Source organism: Ambystoma mexicanum, chromosome 3q, assembly GCF_040938575.1.
Source record: "Ambystoma mexicanum isolate Mex_15411 chromosome 3q, UKY_AmexF1_1, whole genome shotgun sequence".
Classification (NCBI taxonomy): domain Eukaryota; kingdom Metazoa; phylum Chordata; class Amphibia; order Caudata; family Ambystomatidae; genus Ambystoma; species Ambystoma mexicanum.
In genome coordinates, this window is record NC_090926.1 from 278,940,492 (window position 1) to 278,962,704 (window position 22,213).

The 22,213-nt window shown below is 45.6% G+C and overlaps 1 protein-coding gene across 1 annotated transcript in view; it reads right to left on the reverse strand.

The window, feature by feature from the left end:
* Nucleotides 1–22,213, reverse strand: part of ESYT1 (extended synaptotagmin 1) — a 1,383,482-nt gene that overhangs the window by 629,499 nt on the left and 731,770 nt on the right. The window contains exon 19 of the mRNA XM_069653762.1: nucleotides 14,019–14,101. Coding sequence (XP_069509863.1) covers nucleotides 14,019–14,101 — 83 coding nt within the window. The remainder of the gene's footprint in view (nucleotides 1–14,018; nucleotides 14,102–22,213) is intronic.

Sequence of the window (22,213 nt, forward strand, 5' to 3'; positions counted from 1 at the left end):
CAATTTCCATCTCTGTTTGTCACGGGCTGCATCAGCAGGGCCTTCCAGCCGCCAAAAAGTGCCTCAGTGAGCAATGCCTCCCACAACAAAACAAAAACAGGACCCAGCCCTCTGCCGACCGCTGTATACTCTCGGGCAGCGTGTCTCCAAGTCTGCCCCCTTCAGTGGCAATTCTCAGTGTGAAGCACGGCCACTAAAGGGCCCACTGTAGAGACCTCTCCCACGACAAATGCAACACCGTAACTCCAAGGTGTGCTCCCTGGTGGTGCCAGCACGTAGGGCAACCCACCTCTCTATATAGAGCCTGGCAATGGCTGCGAGCCGGTAGTGTTATGGAGTGCAGAATGCCGTCCATGTGGTCTCCTGGGCTGCTCAACCCGCCGCCCAGTTCACCTCACTCCCCAAGCCACTGCCGGGACCGGGATTGGCACAAGGCAGCAACATGGGTGCCACCAACACTCGTCCACAGTAGCAGGAACGACCACCACCTGAACACCAGCGGGGGAGGTCAAGTAGCTCTATCAGCAGGTCCTGCGCCGTGCCACCAACTTCCGCTCCTGCCACCAATGCAGTCCTGGAATGCAAGCCAGAACCAACTCTGTTGGCACTGGTCCAGCAAGCCGCCGGTGCCGCTGACTGTGTGCTCCCTAGACAGTCAGGCGCCATGGGTGGCGGCCACCATCATGGATCCACTCAGGACTCTGATGCGGTCGGCACTTTCCCCTCGATGGAACTGGATCAAAGTTTCAAGGGGCAGCCCTTAGAGGTTCAGACACCTTTCAGACATTTTCTGGGTGAATTCTGACATTCCACGGTGTGTGGGGGGCCCATGGAAATGATGCAGTCCTCACAGCTCACCGCAGAGGCATCCGCCGATGTCCTACGTTTCACCCCTCTTCATTTCCTGTTTAATAACCTGTACTTCAGGGACCTGACCACCCGATCTTATACTTTCAGAAAAAATGGGGAAATACTTCTGAATTATTGAACGCTGTACAATATCAGGGAATAGGTTCAGCTGACAGTTAAGGTCGCTAGCAACAAAATGTTTTAAACAAACGAACATTGGTAATACAAACGTCACGGTTAAAAGAAGCTTTGCACAAGAAGACTGGTATGATAGGATACCAAATAAAGATCTAGTTTAAAAACATCAATGATGTAACCTTTACTCTACTCATCCTACTTATAATAGTTTTATTGTTGTTGATGTTTTGAAGTGTGCTAGACAATGTAAAAAGTATAAAAGATAAGCTGCCTGCAATGCTTACCCCTGCCATATGTGGATATGTGTGTGTGTCTGTTCGAAATGTCCTGCATACTTCCCAACATGCTACAAACCTGAAATGTGGCATGCGAGTAGGTTTCATGGTGTAGACAATGTTAAAAGTATAAGGTATACATTTTTCAATTTATTTTATTTTTAAGCGGTCTGCAATGCTTACCCCTGCCATAAGTGGATATGGTTGTGGGGCTGTTGGAAATGTTCTGCATACTTCCTGTTAGAGAGAATACTCAGAAATGTGCTAATTCACTCTACCATAGAGACCTCCTGCAACTTTTCTGGATTTTGAGGACTTGATTTTTTTTAACCTGGAGAGAGTAAGACCTGTTTTCCCACTCTCTCATGTATTTTACTGTGGTTTTGAACACTGTGTTTCTTTTGGTTGTGGAGTCTCAAAAACTCCATAGGCATCATCTTTTAAATTGTGTCACAAAGCACCTTCAGTGCAGTGGCACAAACAAGTCTTTCAGATTTCCTCATGGTTTAAATACCTTCTCTTGGATAAACTACTGTTTCCAAGAGCTGTAAAGTGAAATTGACTTTATTTACATTTGTAACTTTCTAGACCCAGCACACACTATCTTACAATAGGGTGCTGGAGGGGTTACTTAGTATCTCCTTTGTCTAGGTTCTCATGTAAAAATGTTTATGTTACCTTTTCCTCACTGAGTGGCTGGTAGCAGTGGTTTACTTTTTACTACCATTGTGTGTTTTTACCGCGGGCTGCGTTCGCAGCCACGGTAAAGCACCCATGGGTGCCATTTTTTTCAAAATGGTCACAGTCTTCTTTTTTCGCCATTTCTTTGTGGAAAGGTCCTTCTTGAGATTTACTCTGCGCACCAAACCAGGTTTGGTCTCTTTGTTCTTTTTGCCTTTGGCGGGATTCACGAGTGAAGCCTGCCTCTGGCTCCAGGGTGTCTGGCGGGGGCAGGAAGCAAGGGAGGGGCCCGAAACTCACTGTGCTTAGTCTCCTGGGAGACAGGAATGCATTCTTAGGTGATTGGCCGGCTGGCTGTCCGGCAAGGACAGCCACCTTGCTGGGTGACTGACAGCTAGGCTGGAATACATGGGAGAAACCTGCATAAAAGGCAAGGCTTTTTGGCTTGGAAGTCAGAGTCGACCACTGGACGAAGGAATCTGAAGAAGAACTTGAAGAGGACACCTGCTGCAACTCCTGGACTGTTGGTTTGCCCGGTGAAGCCCTGCTGCTGTGCTGAAACTCCAAATTCGTATCGACAGAGAACCCCCTGCAAGGACGACTTCTCCATTTGAGTTGGTGGGACCAATCAACTCCAAAGTAAGCCACCTGGATATCCTCTCGGAGCTGGTTGAAATTCCACTGCAGTTGCTGCTGGAACGAATAGACACGGAGAGGAACACCAGATCATGTGCGTTGCTTTTAAGCTGGCAAAGAGCTTCAGGAAGATCTTCCGGACTCCGAGGAAGCAGGACTGACCGAGCCTGAGCCCCCTCAACAGAGTGCGGGACCCCAGATGCAAGGAAAGCCCATCTCGACAGCCAGGAACCGCAGTGTTGCTATTTGCGGTAGATACGACTAGCTGAAACACCGAAGTGCCACTTGTTTGAAGATTGCCGGTTGCGAGATGTGACCGTCCCATTGTAGTGCAGGAGTCCCCAGAAATCCTCCCTCTTGTCCCCACGACTGAGGCCCAGGAACACCAGGATCTGCAGAGCTCCACACGAACAGAAGTCATCAGCTGCACTTTTCTTCAACGTAAAGGTACTGTAAAGTCTGAGAGAACTTACCTCTTGTTGTGCCACCTTGCTTGTCCTCTTTGGAGACTTGCCTTGGTTGCTCTTGTAAAGTTGCTTGTAGTTTCTCTACCTCAGAAGCCTAATCAGCTTGTGGCCCTACTTTGATTTCTTCTATTCTACCAAGACTTTTTCAGCATTGTGAAAGACTTTCTACTCACCTGCAAGAAGTGCTTCTGTTCACCTTGACTTTTGCTAATTTAGCATTGGCTGGCCTGGCTACCTGAATGACTCTTCTCTCTCTTGCTTATGTGTTTTGCCTTCCTTCCAGGAAAGGGTTAACTGACTTTGCATTGGGGGTTGTTTTGAAAGTACTTACCTGATTAAGAACAACTGTGAATACTTGTTTTATTCTGAACTCTCTTCTCTTTCACACTACTCTCAATAATATTCTAAATGCAACCGTGATAGATTAATGTCAACAGCACCCTAGCTTGTATGTCATCCCAAATGGTATTTACTGATTTTGAAAACTAAGAGTGTGTATTTTTGTAGTGTATTTGTGTGTTGCTTCATATTGCTCCCTTCTGAAGAAGGCTTATTCTAACTGACTGATAAATAAATTAATAATTGTTTAATCAAGAAACATTGTCTGTAAGAGTCTATTTGAATACTTGTCACTGTGAATCTCTGTGTAACTCCCCTACAGCTCACATTGACCCCTTTTGAGATAGGCCTGGCTGCTCAACATGCTACCAACTTGTGTAGTACAGACTTATACCAAAGGTTGGGTTCCTATTGCCAGGAGGTCAGGGTTGTTGAGGGTGCACCCAAAGAGTACTGCATACAATCTGGCAAGCAGTGAGGATCTATTGTAGAGTTGTTACACTAAGAATTTACTTTGCTTTTGTTCGGCTAAAAACCTTCACAAGGCTAAGCTCTGCTGGAAAAGCAATTGTAACATGCCAAATATGGATAACCTCTGTCAGGAAGCCCTGATCATTTTGACAGTAGAGCAACTGAAAGAAATGTGTAAAGTCAGGCGTCTCCCTGTTAAAGATGAACTAATTGCAAGATTGTTGAATCATCAAAGTCTGTCACACCTACTAACCCAGGACATGTGAAAAATTATATTGGGGATGATAATGCAGAGTCTAACTCTGATGTCTTAGAAGAGTCAGAAAACGGAGAGGAGTCTCGGGAAGAGAGCCCCTCTTTGCCTCAACAGGCCCTTTTGCCTCAACCTTTAGCCACTGGGACCCCACAAGGTCCATCACTGAGTCCAGAATTTGTGTCTCTTGAGAAAATGAGACTTGAGTTAGAATTCAAAAGATTACACATCCAAGCTGAAATCAAATATCGGGACATCAAACTAAGGGAAATGGAAATGCAACATGCTCTTGAAATGAAGAAATTGTCTCTTGAAAATGTTTCTATCCCAGAGTCTTCTATGTCTTCCAGTCCAAAGAGACCTTGCATGCCTAAAGAAGCAGTGAGTATGTATGATGTGAAACATGATATTTTGGATTGGTTGGGTGCTTTTGAATATAACTATGGGATTCAGGGTTTCACAGGGAATCAGTTGATTCCTTGGCTTTTGTCTAGGCTCCCCCAGGTTGCAACTGATGCTATAATGGAGGTGGGGGAACTTGAAAGATTGGAGTATGAAAATGTGAAGCTAGCATTGATAGCTAGATTTTGGAAAACACCTTCCCAGTACCTTAAGAGGATTAGGATCCTCCAAAAGACTGATGGTACCCCTTGGGCGACCTCGGTGTGTGAATGTTTGAAAAACTTAGATGGTTGTGGTAAGGGTTACAGAGTGAACTCCTTTGAAGGAATGAGAAATCTATTTTTGTTGGAATCCATTTTTGATGCCTGCTCTCCTGAGGTGAGGCAGCACTTGGCTGACTCAAAAGAGATTGATCCCAAGAAGCTAGCAAAAGCTGCTGACTTGTGGGTTGCCAAAAGGGCCACTCACAAGGATTCTAATGCCACTTATAAAAAGGATGGGGGGAAGCAGCACAAGAAAGATGACAAAGAGAATTCTAAAACCTCCCATCCAAAAGAGGGCCACAAACATAACAAGGGTATGCCATTTGGGAAACCAGGTCAGTCTAGTGAAACCTCAGTTGCCAAAACAGAGGGTGGTCAGCAGAAACCCCCATTCCAGGAAACATTTGGTAATTGTTATGCTTGTGGATCTACTGACCATGTGAAAGGGGATCCTAAGATTTAAGGGTAAACCTCTAGGGGTCCACACTGCCTCCTTAGGCTTCATCCCTGAGGGAGAAGTACATATAGCAAGTGTTAACTTTAATCTATTGGCTGAAGAACCCATTGAAGTCTCAGCCAGTGTTTCTTTAGCTTCCCTGTGTCTGTGGGAACAGCAGAATTTAGATGTGTATAACTCTATACCAGATAACACAAAGGAATACTACAAGGACAGTGTACTTGTAAATGGTCAGGAGACCCCTCCCTTTGGAGACACTGGGGCCAGAATCACAGTGGTGGATGAAACCTTTTTCAAACCTGATGATGTTGCTAAGGCACTCAAATGCCCCACTAAGCTTGCTGGAGGCCCTATCCAGATGGTTCCAACACTACCAGCTCTGATCCAGTGCAACAATATCACTGTAAGAATACCTGTCAGTGTACAGAGTGAGGTGCCTGGAAGAGTCCTGCTGGGGATTGACTTAAAGACTCTTGGAGTTGTATCAAGAACCCCCAGGCCTCCCAGTAAAAGGAAGCAGGACCCGACTAAGAAGGCCAGAGAGCTCACCTTTGTTAGGGAGAATTATCTGTAAGGCTCATTTCCCAAACCTAGTGAGTCCCCCAGCAGCTTTGCTGGATTTTTTGGGGTTTCTTTTTTTCTCTCCTGCTAAGAGTGAGATTCTTTTGCTCCCACTCTTAGACATGATTTGAGGTGTTCCTTTAACTTTCCATGTGTTTATGGGCTATGGGGTCTTTTTACTCCATAGGGTCTCATGTGTTTTTTTGATGTGGGTTACACAGCACCCTCCGTGCCATAACCCAGGGGTGTCGTAGCGACCCCCCAACATAGACTCCATACCCTGGGACTGACTACTGTCTGCCAGGGCATGTAAAGTCACCATTGGCTTTACTAGTCCCAAATTATGAACAGAAACCAGTACAAACCATCATATTGTGGACGTACTGGTCGGGGCAATTCGATTGCCCCGGGGTCTATTGTTCGAGGGGGCACGTCTCCACCCCCCCTGATCGAGTTTTGGCTGGTGGCAGTGGATTTTTATATTCGACCGCGAATATATATCTATGGGATTTTCCCATTGTTCGAGGCTACCAACTTTAATTATTTAATTCTTATAGCCTCGAACATACGCTGGGTTTATTTATTTAATATTAATTCACCGGTTGGTATTTTTTGCCAGAACTCGATTCTAAAATGGCGTTTGTGTTCTCTTCTGTGACTCCAACCCAAGACGAGCCCTTTGTTCCACTTTTTGGCAGGCTTCTCCACAGAAGCCTCCAAAAGTGGTGCCACTCTGTCTGGGTACCACAGGGGGTGTAGGAGGGGGTTTAGGCACCCTGGACTGAGTTACCTTGGTAACTCAAGTCGCACTCTTGTGTGATTGGCCCAAGTGGTGAGCCGGCCGGCTCACCACTTAGCATGTTTGATTGACAGCTAGGCTGAGTGAATGGGGGTGTGCTGCATAAAAGCAGGGCTTTGGGGACTGGAACTTCAGAAGTCACCACAGGACCTAAGAATCTGAGGAGGGAGAAGCTGAGCCGACCTGCAACGACGACACCACCGGTGGAGCCCTGCTGAACCGTCTCACCACTTTTCCCGACGACAGAGGAGATCTCCAGTCCGGAGAATCTTCTTCCTTTGACTGGTGGGGATAACCAGTTTTTCCTTCTTTTCACCTTCCTGGAGCATCTCGTGGCCGCCTTGCCCGTGCCAAGCACCCCGGCAACCGGAATACCACGGTTTACCACTACCGCGAAGAGAAGGGTAGTGCCTTTTAACCGGAGAACTCTGCGGCTGGTTTCTTCCCTGGCAGTGCAACAACCTTCATCTTTCCTTCACAGCGACACCTCTTCTTCCTCTGGACGAAACACCGACTTGCACCTGCTGCCAGGAACAACTGCCCCCGCTGGAGCTTCCTTCACACTTAAGATACTGGCTCCCGCCTGGCTTCCCTTGCGACAGATCGTTCGGGGTGACAGTAAAGCCTCGACTTTCTAACCTGGGCTGGCCTGTGGCAACCTAGCTAACGTTTCCGGACTTTAATTTCATCCTTTTTGTGCAAACTATCTACAAAGACTCTTTGGGCATAACCCCCTGGTGAACCTGGACCCCTTCTGCTTGCTCTCTCCAAGAGTGGGCCTTGCAATTGACTTCCCTGCTCTCCAGTAGAACTCTGCCTATCCTGCCTTACTGTGGTTCTTTGAAAAAGTATTGAAACTTGTGTGCTTCTTTAACTCTGCCTTTTTCCCTCCCTTTCTTTACAACTTATCAGAGTGTCATATTATGTTAAGTGCTCACCTCTGTCTGAAAATAAGTGGTGTTTCTCACTAAGACTTGTCTAATAAGTGAATAGGGTTCAATATATATGATAGTGACTGTGTGTTGAATTTACTTACCTCGTTTTTGCTAGTGTAAATCACAAGTGTGTTTTTAAATAAATAATTATATACTTTTACACCAAAGCTCTGGTCAGTGTTTGTTTGCGCTACTGTGTCTCTGTACATATTGTGTATACTCTGCATACTGCCTAACTCTTCTTGAGGGAGGTCTGACTGCTCAGCCACAGCTACCAAGTGAATCTGTGTGGTACAGACTGCTTACTGCCAAGCACCTGTAGTCTTAAATCTCTTGCAGTGGTCCCTAAGGGAACTGCACATGTTTTTGCCTAACAAACTTAGATGACTCTCAGTGGGTTGTTACAGAAGAACATATACCACCCAGTCCACAGGAAGAGCCAACTTCTACCCCCAGGAATAAAGAGACATAGGGGAAACCCAAGGTTTCAGGGAACAAGAAAAGTAGCACTCCTGTGAACAAAACCAGGGCATCCCCGAGAGGACAGTCACAAGTCACACCTGTGACTCCTGCACCAGCTGAGGCCGAGTGTGAGGTCCAACCAGAAGATGGTGAATCAGCTACTGATGACACAGAGCTGGAAGAAGACCTTCCCCCTGTTAGAGATCTGGATCCTAAAGATCATCCTGAGCTGCAGACTTTGCTTGCAGAAGGTGGCTTCTGTAGGGCAGACTTCAGCAGAGGTCAAAGAGAGTGTTCTACTCTTGAAGGACTTCGCCAACAGGCAGCTTCCCAGCTGGAAGGGCAAGAGCCAGGGAAGCACATGTTATACTGGGAGGATGGGCTCCTCTACAGAGAACCTATTGAGTCTACCCCAGGGCACTACAGAAAACTTGTAGTGCCTCAGGAGGTGAGACCCCAGTTTCTACAGTTAGCCCATGAGATTCCTTTAGCTGGTCACTTAAGTTTTAAGAAGACCAAGGAAAGGTTTCTCTGTATTTCTATTGGCCCAAGATGGGGTCTGATGTAGATACATTCTGTGTAAGATGTCACACTTGTCAGACTTCTGGCACGAGTGGAGCCAAGAATGTGGCACCTTTGGCGCCTCTCACAGTGGTGGGAGTCCCTTTTGAGAGGGTAGGAATTGACATTGTTTGTCCCTTAGACCCTCCCACATCTTCAGGCAACCAATTTATATTGGTTGTGGTAGACCATGCTAACAGGTATCCTGAAGCCATACCTATGAGGACTGTTACTGGTCTGGCAGTGGCTAAGGCCCTCCTTGGTATTTTTACCAGGGTAGGTTTTCCTAATGAGGTTATCTCAGACGGGGGACCAATTTGATGTCTCACTACAGGCAAGTCATGTGAAAAAAACTGTGGAGTGATCTACAAGTTCTCAACAGTCTACCATGCCCAAACTAATCGGTTGGTAGAGAGGTTTAATAGAACAATGAAGACTATGATAGGTGCTTTAGAAGAACCCCTTAGAAGAAAGTCGGACCTTCTACTGCCATGCCTTCTCTTTGCTTATAGAGAAGTCCCTCAAGAAGGGGTTGGTTTCAGCCCCATTGAGCTCCTCTATGATCATCTGGTTAGAGGTCCATTGGCCCTAATCAAGGAGTGGTTGGAGAGTGCTCCTTCCCACAAGTCAGTGAGAGTCACTGACTATGTGTTAGGTCTCCGAAGGAGAATGACACACATGATGACAGAAGCTTCAGATAACTTGAAAGCGGGTCAGGCTCTGGTGAAGCATTGGCATGACCAGACGGCCAACATGGTTGAGTTTACTCAAGACCAGCTAGTTCTAGTTATGGTACCTACAAGGCAGAGGGCCTTACAGGACAAGTGGATTGGACCCTTCAAGGTTGTGGGAAAATTTGGAGAGGTCAATTATTTGGTGGACTTGGGCAATCCTAAGGAGGCCCCCAGGGTCTTTCACACCAACCGCCTAAACGCCTATGTCTCTAGACCATAACTGGGAGCTTTGCTTTTAGCATCTGCTCAGGGGGAGGAGATTGAGTCTCTACCGGACCTCCTCAGGGGAAAACCTTTAGATGGAAAGATAGAAGGAGTTAATCTCTCTTCTGATCTGACACTGAAACAACAGGAGGTGTGCAAAATTCGGTTAAATCAGTTTGCCACTGTTTTCACTCTCACCAGGCTTGACCCCAGAGATTCTCACTGGTGACTGGTTACCTGTCAAAAGCAGAGGTTACAGAATCTCAGACCATGTAAGAACACACATAAAGGAAGAGGTCAAGAAGATGCATGATCTTGGGGTAATAGAGCCCTCTACAAGTCCATTGGCTTGTCCAGTTGTACTAGTGCCAAAGGCAGGATCCAACGAGTTGAGGTTCTGTGTGGACTATAGAGCTCTTAATGCAGTCACCACGACTGATGCCCATCCTTTACCTAGGACAGATGAGCTGGTGGACAAACCTGGTTCAGCCAAGTACCTCAGTACATTTGACGGACCATGCCAAGGAGAAAACTGCTTTTTCAACCCCAGGAGGCCTCTACCAGTTTAAGGTTGTGCCTTTTGGACTAAAGAATGCACCTGCTACAGTCCAAAGGATGGTAAATCATGTTCTGAATGGGATGGAGGACTTCTGCATGGCATACTTGGATGACATTGCATGGTTCAACCCTACTTGCAAAGAACATATTGACCACCTAGGATATGTATTACAGGCTCTTGAGCAGGTCAATCTGGCCATAAAGGCAAGTAAATGTCAAATTGGTCAGAGTAAAGTGGTCTACCTTGGACATGAGGTAGGAGGAGGTGAAATAAGGCCATTGCCTAGCAAAGTACAATCAGTACAAGAAGGAGCCACCCCTACTACTCAAACCCAAGTGAGAGCCTTTCTAGGTCTCACAGGTTACTATAGGAACTTCAATGAGAACTATGGGACCATAACGTTCCCCTTGAATGTGAACTCCTCAGCCAAATTCCACAAGAAGGTCAGGTGGAATGAGGAGTGCACTAAGGCATTTGAAGGACTTAAAACAGCCCTTTGTCAAGCTCCAGTCTTAAGAGCTCCTGACTACAACCAATCCTTTATTGTACAAACAGATGCTTCCAGTACAGGTATAAGTGCAGTTCTGAGTCAGCTGGATGCGAAAGGAAGGGAACACCCAATCTGCTTCATCAGTAGGAAACTGAAGGAACCTTAAACACGGTGGGCAACTATAGAACGTGAATGTTTTGCCATTGTGTGGTCTTTGAAGAAGTTTAGACCATACTTGTATGGATCTACTTTTGTGATTCAAACAGACCACCAACCCTTGGGATGGTTAATGCAGATGAAGGCGAAAAATCCAAAATTATTAAAATGGTCAATCAGTCTACAGAGGTTTGATTTTACCATAGAACATAGGTCAGGGTATAATCACCAAAATGCGGAGGGTCTCTCCAGAAAGTATGACCGACTGGAGTAAGGAGATTCATCCAGGGGTGGATTAAATCCTCATGTCCCTTAGTCTGGGGGGGAGGAGTGTTAGGGAGAATTCATTGGCGTATGGCAATACTTGCTCCAACCTTCCCCATATTGCTATCACATATATGATGGTTTGGACAAATTCTGTCTTTGTTTTTTTCCATTTGGTCGGTATTCAAAATAAGTTCTTAATGGCTCACATGCCTGTTGGTATGCCCCGGGGTCCCCAACATCTCTGGGCAGTCTCACTGGTGTCTGGTAGCGTTTCCGACCCGTGGCACATTGCTGCAGTGAAGCTTTTGTTGGGAAAGGAACAAACCCATCCCACCCCCTTAGGCACTTCAGGGTGAGGTGAGTCCCATTAGAAGATCTCTAAATTGCTCAGGAGGGCGGCCCAAGAGTCCCCACACGATCATACCATTGTACGCAATTAAGCTGATCTAGACATAATGCACGCATATAAGAAGACGCCATCTTGTAACTATGATTGAAGTATAGGGGTTGCATGGCCAAGTTATTTAGTGTGTTAAGCATAGGCCGTGAGTCTAACGGGAAAACCTGTAAAGGCCCAAGCGCTGATGAGGGAAGCCTACGCTGCTAACTTCCACTGAAATCCTCCTTTGTTCTTAACATTGTTGCCAATATGTTTGTTCTAAGAAAGAAAGTACCGAGCAAGGCCACGAAACAGTGCTGGGCGCCTTGGTGTATGTGTTATCACAGACTGGCCAAAGCAGGCCTCTGGCCCCCACCCAACCAACCACGAGTTATAGCCCCTATCCCAGTCTTAAAACCCCTGCATTGAAAAATACTAGTTGACGCCAGCCCGCCGACCCTAAACCAATCAACCATAAAAGATCTAAAGAGGTCCCACCTTTATTCCACAATGGCATGATTTGTAATGCAAGGTACAAGGATGGATAATCATAGTTCAAAAGTGAGGGTGGAAGCCTTGGAAGTCGAGAGACTTGATTGGGATGAGTGAAATGTGCGTGTGGGTTAGCATGACCTCGACACTCCCCTGCCAGTCTTCTGAGCCTGCCAGGTGCACTGTATAATGATAGAGTAACGTTATTTGCAAAAGTAGCTAATTGTTTCTTTGGCCTTGGTTCCCTGGAGATAACGAGCCCAGCCGACCCCATGTGATGGAAGACGGACGGACTGGGCTGAGACCAACGGCCTGACATCCTCTATGGAGTAGGCCGTCCCGGTATAGGGTTGCACCAACAAGCCACACAGGTTTTTACTGTATGTGATGACATCAGAGGTGATGTTATGCATCCTTTCAAGTGTCTGGATGTAACCTTTCTCGCTAGAGCGTTCTCGGACAGCAGAGTTCTTTGCTGGCACACCTATTATTGTAGAAATAAAACTTGTTATCCTTGCAAGAGTTTCTTGGGCCTTTTTCCCTAGCGGGTTGCATTTTTTCTGGTGTGAGCGTTTAGGGGTGAGCCCTTTTCACTTCGGGGAGGCGTTCTCCGCTCTTCAGACCTTCTCTCAGCTTTCATGCCAGCTCTGCGTTCGCCCGGTAAGCCTGCTGCTCCTGGATAGGACCGCGCGCCCGGTAGCTTTGCTGTTGCTGCCGGCTCCCCAGTGGTTCTCTTATGGTGCCTACGGTGTCTTCTGTGACCACTCGCCACGCCGATAGGTACTGCTTGCAGCGGCAGTCTGAAAGCACCTGCTTTCTCCAGCACGGTCCTTTACTGTGCTGCTGCCTTCTCCCGTGGTTCTGCCTCCTCCTTCTTCCGTTCTGCTTCTTTCTGTTCTTCCAATGTGGACACCATTTAAATATCCCGCACAGTTGGGCCTCATTACAATAACTAGCCTGCAGGTTCAGCTTAGTGTTTCCTTTGATCCATATTAACTCCTTCGTCCTCTTCCTCGTGTCAGTACTTGAGGCTTTATGGGAGTTGGAGTTCATTGGATTTATAGAACTTCTAAGATGATTTTGATACTGTGTCTCTCCTGATGGGGTCACCACCTTCCGCCGGCAGTCTTCTCCTACTATGTGATCCTCCCTCATGATACCACCCCCAGGGTCAGGATCAGGTAGCGGCTGACATCCCCTGGGCACATAGGAGGAGATCTCTGGCTGTGGTACAGTGACAACTCCATAGGATTAATCACAGAAGGCTCTTGGGTAAAGAGGGACTGTGGCGAGAATGAGGGATGCAGTGGTTGTAATGTGGGAATTTGACGACAACGAGGGACACAAGGGTAATAATGGACTGTGACGAGCATGAGGGCTGTGAGGATAATGAAAGATTGTGATGAGGAATAGGGCTATCTTTGGGTCTGTGTATTTATCAAGGTACCTATTTATCTTTGGGGTTACATGGGACACATGGCTAACTTTGGGCTTATCGATCTATCAATTTATCAATCTATCAGCAGAGACATTGAAAATGCGAATATAAATATAGAAAAGGAGCAAAAATACAATTACAAAGTAAAGATTAGTAAATGCATAAAAATTGCATATCTTGAACAAATATGCAGCACAACAATCAAGAAAATAACACTAAATTAGACAAAGTGTGAAATTGCAAGCCTAAACAAACATGCTTTTAACATTTTTTGGAAAGGTCAATAAACAGGGATTCAAATGAGCGAGTTTCAGAAGCATCCAAGTGCTGCAGAGAATGCCTGGTTAGAAGCTTAGATTTCTAATGCAAATTCCAATTAGGGTAGCCTCAACATTTCAATCAGCCTCAACATTAAAATCACTCTACTACTTCTCTTTAAATGCCTTTCGAAGACAGATGAACCTCGGGAGCATCTGCCTTACAAATAGGCAGTAGTTCAACTTGCTTAAACCATATTTATTTGCAACTCAAAGGTCTGAAAAGATGCACAAGGTTGAATTTTGAAAAATGTGTGAATGTGAGCAGATGGGTGGTTTCAAATATTGCTCAGACTGGTTGCAGACTGGTGAGAATATGTGATGACATGTAACATTCTTACAACCACCCCAGCACTAATCAACAACGAAGAATTTGCATTTCATGTGGGAACCGCTTTCCACTTTGTGAACAAAACAAACAAAATGAACAAACCTTCCAAGGAAGTCATCTTTGTCGATATCCTTGTCAAAAACCTCCACTGCCACCTCTTGTCCTGGAATGTTATTTACAATGACCTGCAATCAGATGAAGATACGAGAAGCTTGTTGGCATTTGATGACATGAGTGGATACCACGTTTGTTTTATTCTGAAAAACAGTGAGGGCACCTGTGGACCATGCTAACTCAGATACACCCCTTTCAAGTGATCTCTTGTAATTATAAAATTGACTTGCTTCTTTGCCAAATCTTAGAAGCTCTGCAAACAGCATCTGAGGATTACGTAGCAAATACTTGTGTTATCTGCTTGTGGCAACTCTCTACATAATAAATAGTAGTAGATTTTTTTTTTAATGTATTATAATCTTTCACATAAATTGAGATCATAATCAAATATTTTCATGCTGACACATTTCGAGCTATACGCTCTTCTTCAGGAATATTTACAAGATTAGTAAGTGATAATGCATACATTGTTTCTTGAACATAATAAAAACAAAGAACATAAAAACAAAGGTAAAATGATAATAAAGGTTTAGTTATAAGTAAGCATAGTAGTTCTGGTGGAAAAATTCTTTTAATCTGAATTACAGTAATGAGTAACATATTCGGGCACAGAGTACCACCTGGGACAATCTATTCATCATGTACAACATTGTTAATTATTAGTCATATTTGCATACATTAAAGGTATAGTTTTACTTCACTTCCCTTAGGCCATCCATCAACTGGATCAGACTAAATGACTAAACTGACCTCAATTTATTGGTAGATCCAATACATTTGTATTAACATGAATTGCCTCTGTTAGTATGGTGCATGATTCTGCAATTGAGTTTAGTTTTTCATTGTAGTGTGCAGTGCTCTCAGGATTCCACTGAAAATAATGAAATGGAATAATGCTCAATCCCAGCTAAACTCAACCAGAGTTGGTAGTAATTATTGGGACATGTAAGACAGTGTCCCCCTCTTAAGCCTATTTTACGTCAGCTTTCCTTCATGTGCCGGGTGTCAAGTTTGACGAATCCAGGGAATTTGTCTCTTCTCCCCTTAGGGGCAGCCACCCCTTTTAGGACTAGGGAGGTGAGCCCAATATGCAAGACCCTTCATAGGTGACAGGGCAAGCGGGATTCCATTTGATAACTCCCCCGCCACAGCCCCAATTGGGGGGAAGGAATGCTCAAGTAGGGGTTACCTTTCATCTCCCCTCATTGGTAAGTCCCAAACATTTATGGGTTATATGGGAACTGACCAGGGTTACCATTTAGAGGGCCCCTGTAATGTGGATCGCTTGGGGTCTGACCCATGCCTGTTTCTACCTCTTAGTGAAACTCAGGACCAATGGAATCTTCTCCTCCATTCCAGGGAGGAACCCAAATACAGCACCACGCCTACCGAGGAAGAGATAATTAGCCAGAAGCTGAGAAATGCTGGATTGCACAGATGCGCAACAGCGGGAGGTATTCCCACACAGGAGGAGCTGACCGCCACGCAGTCAGCATGGAGAGAGGATCCCAACGGCAACCCACAAAGAGCTGCTGCTCCAGAGCGTGCAAGAATCCCAAGAAGACGGGAACCGTGAAAGAAGAAAGCTGAACCGAAAAACAGCAGATGAACCAGAGTCCTATTCTGCTAACGCAGAGAGACGGAAGAGGCACTGTGGAAGAACAGACTGGGTAAACCGAAGCAAAGACACAGATGCAGAACCTCAATGGCCTGAATGACCGCCTCTACTGCAGAGCAGCGCTGCTGGGCTGGAGGTAAAAATACCGCAGAATTGGGTGAGAAAAGCCACAGACCACTCCAGCCGAGAAGGACCGATAGCCACACAGGGTGAATGACCTGAATAGCCTAAAGGGGATGAGACAAAAACAAACCGTATAGGTCTGAGAAGGCCCAAAAGCCCTCTGGGGCTAACGGCATGAATTCCCGAAGAGGGGGGTGAGAGAAGCAACCAACGATACAGGATTTAGCAAGCCTGAAGCCTGCGCAGGGCTAGCGATCTGAATACTCCAAAAGGGTGTGAGAGAGCCAACTGCTGATACAAAGCCCAACAAGCCTGTATCCAATGCGCAGCAAATTATCTGAATAGTATGACGTCCTTTCGTCGCAGATGTTTTTTCGCAGGGTTTTTTACCACGATTTTTTTTTAAACCCATCAAATGTTTTAGAAAATGAGGGGTTTTGGGGGGAGCCCCCCCTCAAAAAGAAAATTTGATGGTTTTCGAGAAAAAAAAAATTGCGGTAAAAAAACCAGCGAAAAAACACCCTGCGATTAAATGACATGGAACCATCTGAATTCCCCCAGGACGGGTTAATTGAAGCGATGAATCAGCAAGGCTGGACAGACCCGCAATCCATGCTGGTTTGAGAATACAAATACCCAAGGAGGGGGCGTGGAAAGTGATAATCACATGGAGATGAGAGGTAGATGGGAGCAACCAATAATACCTGACTGAGCAAGCCCAAAGCCCACGCAGGGCTCCCAAGCCAAATACTCCAGGAGGAGGTCAGAGTGGCAACCGACGATACAAAGCTCAACACGCCTGTATCCCATGCATGGCTAATTTTCTGAATACCCCAGGACAGTTTAATTGAAGCAATGAATAAGCAAGGCTAGACACACCCGCAATCCATGCTGATTTGAGAATACAAATACCGAAGCAGGGGGCATGGAAAAGTGATAATCACAGAAGGGCTGAGCAGGCTCACACCCCACCCAGAGTTTGAGAAACCGGTAACCCCAATAAGGGGTGAAAAGAAGGGATAATGCAAATAGGGCTGAAGAGGCCTGGAGCCTACCCGCAGTTGAAATTAAACATCCAGGAGGGTAAAAGAATAAACTTTGGTTTGGTACTGAACAGCGACTTATGCAGGCCAGGAGAATACTGTATGGACTACCTGGCGAGGGCATTCTTTTAATCCGAAGAACAAGCTGAGAGACATTTTTGCTGGAAAAAAACACAAGAACTCTTTGGGGGTGGGAGGACAGAATACCAGAAAGCTTATCTTCACTTTCTTTCTTTCTTAACATAGATGTAGGGCAGATGCTAGATTAGTGTAGGTTTTCACAAAGGACAGAATTAATTTGTTAGTCATTGTGACGAGCACCGGTTTGTTGTTTTCTAGAGTAGGGACTTCATCATAGAAGTAGGGCACCGAGGATGTTTCTTTAATCCCTTTAAAAATGAACACTGTTCAAATGTGTCCTCTTGTCCATCTCTTATGTCTGACTTGGTGCACAGGATTTGGCTTCCTTAGTGCTCCAAACCGTGTGTAAGCTGGATTTCAAACGCCATCTTTGCTAATATCATGCCAATGTGTGGAAAGAAAAGTAGGACAAATTGCTGCAGCACCGTCTTTGATTATTGTAAATAATGGTGGTTTTTGGAAATAAAGGTAGGACTAATTGCTGTTGGTGACTTCTTTAAGTGGATGTAATTATCATCTTCTGTACAAATGTTGCAAATGAATACATATTTAATTGTATTTGATTTGTGTAGCACCTTACACCAAAGCGCTGAACAGACAGAATAAGCGGTACAATAGAGGTAAATGCAAAATAAGAATTAGGGATCTAGTCAGAAAGAAAGAAGCTGATCTTTAAGTTGGGTTTTTAACTGAGGTAAAGTAGGAATAGAACGAACCGACAGTGGGAGAACATTCCAATATTTTGGAGTGAGCAAAAGAAAAAGATCAGAATCGACAGGGCGTGCAGGGAGGGCAAGGGACAGGCACAAGAAACTGAGATGGAGATGGGAGAATATGACTACGAACATAGAAAGAGACAAGGGAGGAAAGATATTAGGGGGCAAATCGATTAAGACATTTAACTGTACAAAGAAAATGGAACAGTAAGCAGGATTCAAAGGAAAGCAGTTTAAAGCAGGATGAATTGACTCACACAGAGATAGAGAAAAAAGAATGCGTATAGAGGAAAGATTTACTGAACGGAGAAAGGACAAAGAGGATAGATGAGCAATAGAATAAGTGAGAAAAGACCAACAAAGAAAGCAATAGTTTAGTGGCATGAGTGGTAAGAAAGGGGAGAGACTTGTGAATGTTGTTGAGCTAGTACAGACATGAGCGAGAAATAGAAGATAACTGAGAAACAAGGGAGAGGGAAGAGACGAAGAACGACCAGGGAGGAAGAGAATAGAGGGAGGTGGAAGTGGAGGAGGCATAGTAGAGGCAGGAAAAATATAATCTCAGTTTTTGAGAGAATTAAATGAAGAAAATGGGAACCCCTTCATGCTTGGATGGCAAATAAGCTGGCAGAAAGGTTTGAATGAATATCAGAAGAAAAAGATCTGGAGGTCTTCTGCAGAGAAGTGATGGGAGACACTAAAGGAAGAAATAATACAGTCAAAGTGGCTGGTGTTTAAAGAAAAAAGTAAAGGACCTAAAATAGAAGCCTGTTGGACACAATAAGTGAGAGGATGGATGGGGAGGATTGGTTCAACCAGGAGATAGAGAACGTCTGGAACAACGGGGAAGAAGCAAACCGATCCAGAACCACACCATGGAAATCAATATTGTGAACAGAGGAAAGCAAGATAGAGTGATCCACCATGTAGAAAGCAGCTAAAAGATCAATAAGAACAAGAAAAGAGGAATACTTAGACTAGCGAGTGGAAAGAAGGCAATTAGTGATAGCAAGAAGAGCGGTTTCGGTAGAGCGGCGGGGTCGAAAACCAGATTGGTGAGGCAGCAGGAGAGCATTAATGAGATCATGTAGGGAGATCTGGGAGTAGACTATGCACTACAGGAGTTTTGAGAGAAAAGCGAAAAGTAATAAGGAAATAGATGAACATTTGATGGGGGAGTAGGAGTCTAAGGAAGGTTTCCTTAGAATCGAAAGAATCGAGGCATGTTTAAAAGAAGAAGGAAAAACAGCATTAGAGGGAGAAGAGTGTAGGGGAGGACTGGTCCAGGAGACCCCTCTCGCCTGCGTTTTTCTCCCCAGGTGAGGGCTATGGCTCATTGGGCGTTCCCTCGTGCCACCCGGGCCCAGGTGGTGGAGGGCTCACCCGCTGGAGACATTGCCCACACGTATTGATTGCCCATACAAATTTAGCTAGGCCCAGAAACCATTTTTTGTCTGGTAAAGATGGTGTGAGCTCAGCGCACTGTAGCGCGGCCCCCACCCTTGGAGAGTCTCATCCCTGTTGCTGCAGCACCCTGGCAGATCCGCTGCGAGCACGTTCCCACGAGCAAGACGGACATGAGCTAGCGCAATACGCTAACATTGTAACAGTTCACCTCCCGCAGTGTACTATCACTATCAGCATGACCCGGCCATCAGGCCTGAACAATGAGAAGAACGGTAAAATGGTCATCTGATGGCAGACAGTCTTAATATATGTGTATATAGTAATGTCAAGACCACTTGCAAAGTATGCTTTCTTCCACAAAATCTCTTATATTACAAACGCCTGTAGAATGTATTAAAATGAGAGAGCATGCTCCCATGATATAAGCAATGGTGAGCTCATACCATTACAGGTGGATACTAATAATAAAGGAACGCTCAAGGGATCTGTTTGTTGCATGTATCACTGGGCAACCTACCTCCCATGGTTTTGCGCCATAACTAAGCTAATGCTGCTAGAGTACACGAGAAAGCGAATGCAACTATACTATGAACTCATGTAAAGGATGCGCGAGAATGCACTTATCATGTGTGTATGTCTAAGCCCCTTATGTGCCACCACCGTCACGTACAGTGGCGGGTCGTTTTCTATGTACTCCACCGACCCAACTACTACCTCATTTACTGCGAATGTATATGCATGTAACTAAAATACTGTAGCTGCTAGAATATAATGTACAAATATGGTGCTCGGACTGGGTATAATCGAGACACATCCAGCAAAGTTTAAATGCATGTTTTGAAGCGATTTTGAATAAGTATTATAGAAAGTGTTCAAATGTTTGTGATGTCTTTACCTACATTCAGCAACACACGAGGGAGATACCTTTGTGAATGCGTACAAGGCCATTTCCCCCTCCCACCCTGCGAAGGCTGCCAAGACATGAGAACAGAGGCCCGCTCTGCGCTATCCCACCTCCCCCGACCAGACTGGAGCCGCTTCAAAGAATTGTAGCCCCACTGCAGCACCCAAGGCCGCGACCAGCCACCTGCATTATTTACAGCACAGCAGTAAACCTTTGTCTAAACTCACGCGCCCCCTCGTAAACCCCACAACCCACCGGACCGTCTTAGACTTATGGCCCTGTGCAATCAGGACACCCAACACTTTGACAACACACAGCGGAACATCCATAACAACTTCTAACAAGACAGAAAGACCTGTACCACCCGTCCCAGGCCCCGAAGCTTAGCCCCTCGACCTATGGCCCCGGTCAGTAGGACACGGGTAACCAGGCCTCGATGTATTACCTCCAGACCCCTCACAAGGTGCATTCCTCCTGTGTTGCATTAACCTATAGAATAACCTATTGGAAGATTTACTAAAGAGAATAACACTGTAAATGACTGAATGACTGCGGTGTGCATGGCCGAGGGCAAGTAAGTCAGGAAAGGCATTCATCTCTGCCACAGGCCGCCTCGGCACACCAACACCGCCCGGATGAACTCAAGCCGACCTGCCAGGCCCAGCCCAACCCACGAGGGTGACCAGTGACGTCCTCCAGCCAAGACCAACCACGCCGCAGCAGCACCTATAGTTAGTCGTCGCCACCCAATCCCAATGAACTTGTGCCCCCTATAGTATGTAGGTTTTGATGACGTTTTTTGTAAATATATACGCCTGTCTTTGCTATTGTCAGACAGAGCGCTCTCGGAGTTTGCAGAGTTCTTTGCATGCCCTATTCTGATTGATAAACTCCCATTTACGCTCACCCGCACTCTGTCTTGGCCTTATTCCCATTTTGGGAGAGTCTTTCATTGTCTCTCATTGCGGGGAGGATCGTGCTGTTGGGGGACGCTTGCTTTCAAGAGTTCAATAAAGAGGAGAGAAAAGGAATGACAAGGAGATAGACTAAAGGGAAGAGGGGAGAGGTAGGAATGGCCCTGCAGAGAATAGTAGAAACATCAGAGTCGGAGTGTGGATGAAATGAAGACATTAGGGGAGACGGGATGCGCAAGGGTAAGGAAGGAGCAATAGAGACATTTTGGAGGAGAAGAAATAAGCAACATCAGGGGCAGTGAGAGTAGAACAAGTAGCAGAATTGGGGAGGAGAGAGGATACAATTAAAAGTACAAAATAAGTGACAGGGTTGAGAAGAAAGAACATTTAAGAGAACATTGAAATATTCCTTTTTTTCAGATAGCAAGAGAATTAAAGGTGGAGTGAAAAGAGGAGAGTGAAGTAAGGTCGGTAAGAAAGTGGGATTTACGCCAACAGCGTTCAACTTTACGTAGAAGCCGTCAGAGGAGTCGGAGAGAGGGGTTCATCCAGTGTTGAAGGATTTTATGGGAGGGGAGAAAGGCAGAGCAAGGATATAGGAAATTCAGAGTATGAAGAGGTGCTGAAGACAGAACAGAGGATGCAGAGTCAGGTAAAAGAGAGGAAAAGGTATCTATTAAAGGAAGGACAGAGGTAAGAGCCGAGACGAAGGAAGAAGGGTCAAAAGCTTAGATATTGCGATGAAGGAAAGTTGAAGATAGAGGGGGAAAGGGGGACAGCTGAAAGTGGGAGAATGACCGAAAGAAAGAGAGAAGGATATGGTGGAAGCAAGGAAATGGGAAGCAGAAACAGAGGAGGAGAGTGAGATGGTAGAGAAAATCAAGTGAAGTGAAGAGCCAGAGGTGTGCGATGCGGGGGGAGAGGTTAGGAATAGAGAAAAGATGATAGGAATCAAGAATAGAAAGAATAAGGGTATTAGATTGGAAAGTGACCAGATGAAGTTTAAAGTGGCATGGAGGATCAGGGGTGACTCACGAGGAAAACAAAAAGAAAGTAAAGAATGAAGGTCATCACAAAAAGATGGAATGGGTTCCAGAGGATGATGCATAATTAAGAAACCACTTGGGCTACTTGTAGATGACGGAGGAATCCTCAGCAGGCTATGGGTCTACATTGTGGAATGATCACTCATGTTGTATGCCACTGAATTTCCTCACTCCGTACTTGGAACAAACTGGTTTCTCTTTGGCTAGAACAACTTTGGGAACACTTGATTCGTGCCCCCGAGGTATTTGTCATTGCTTATCTCCGATAGGA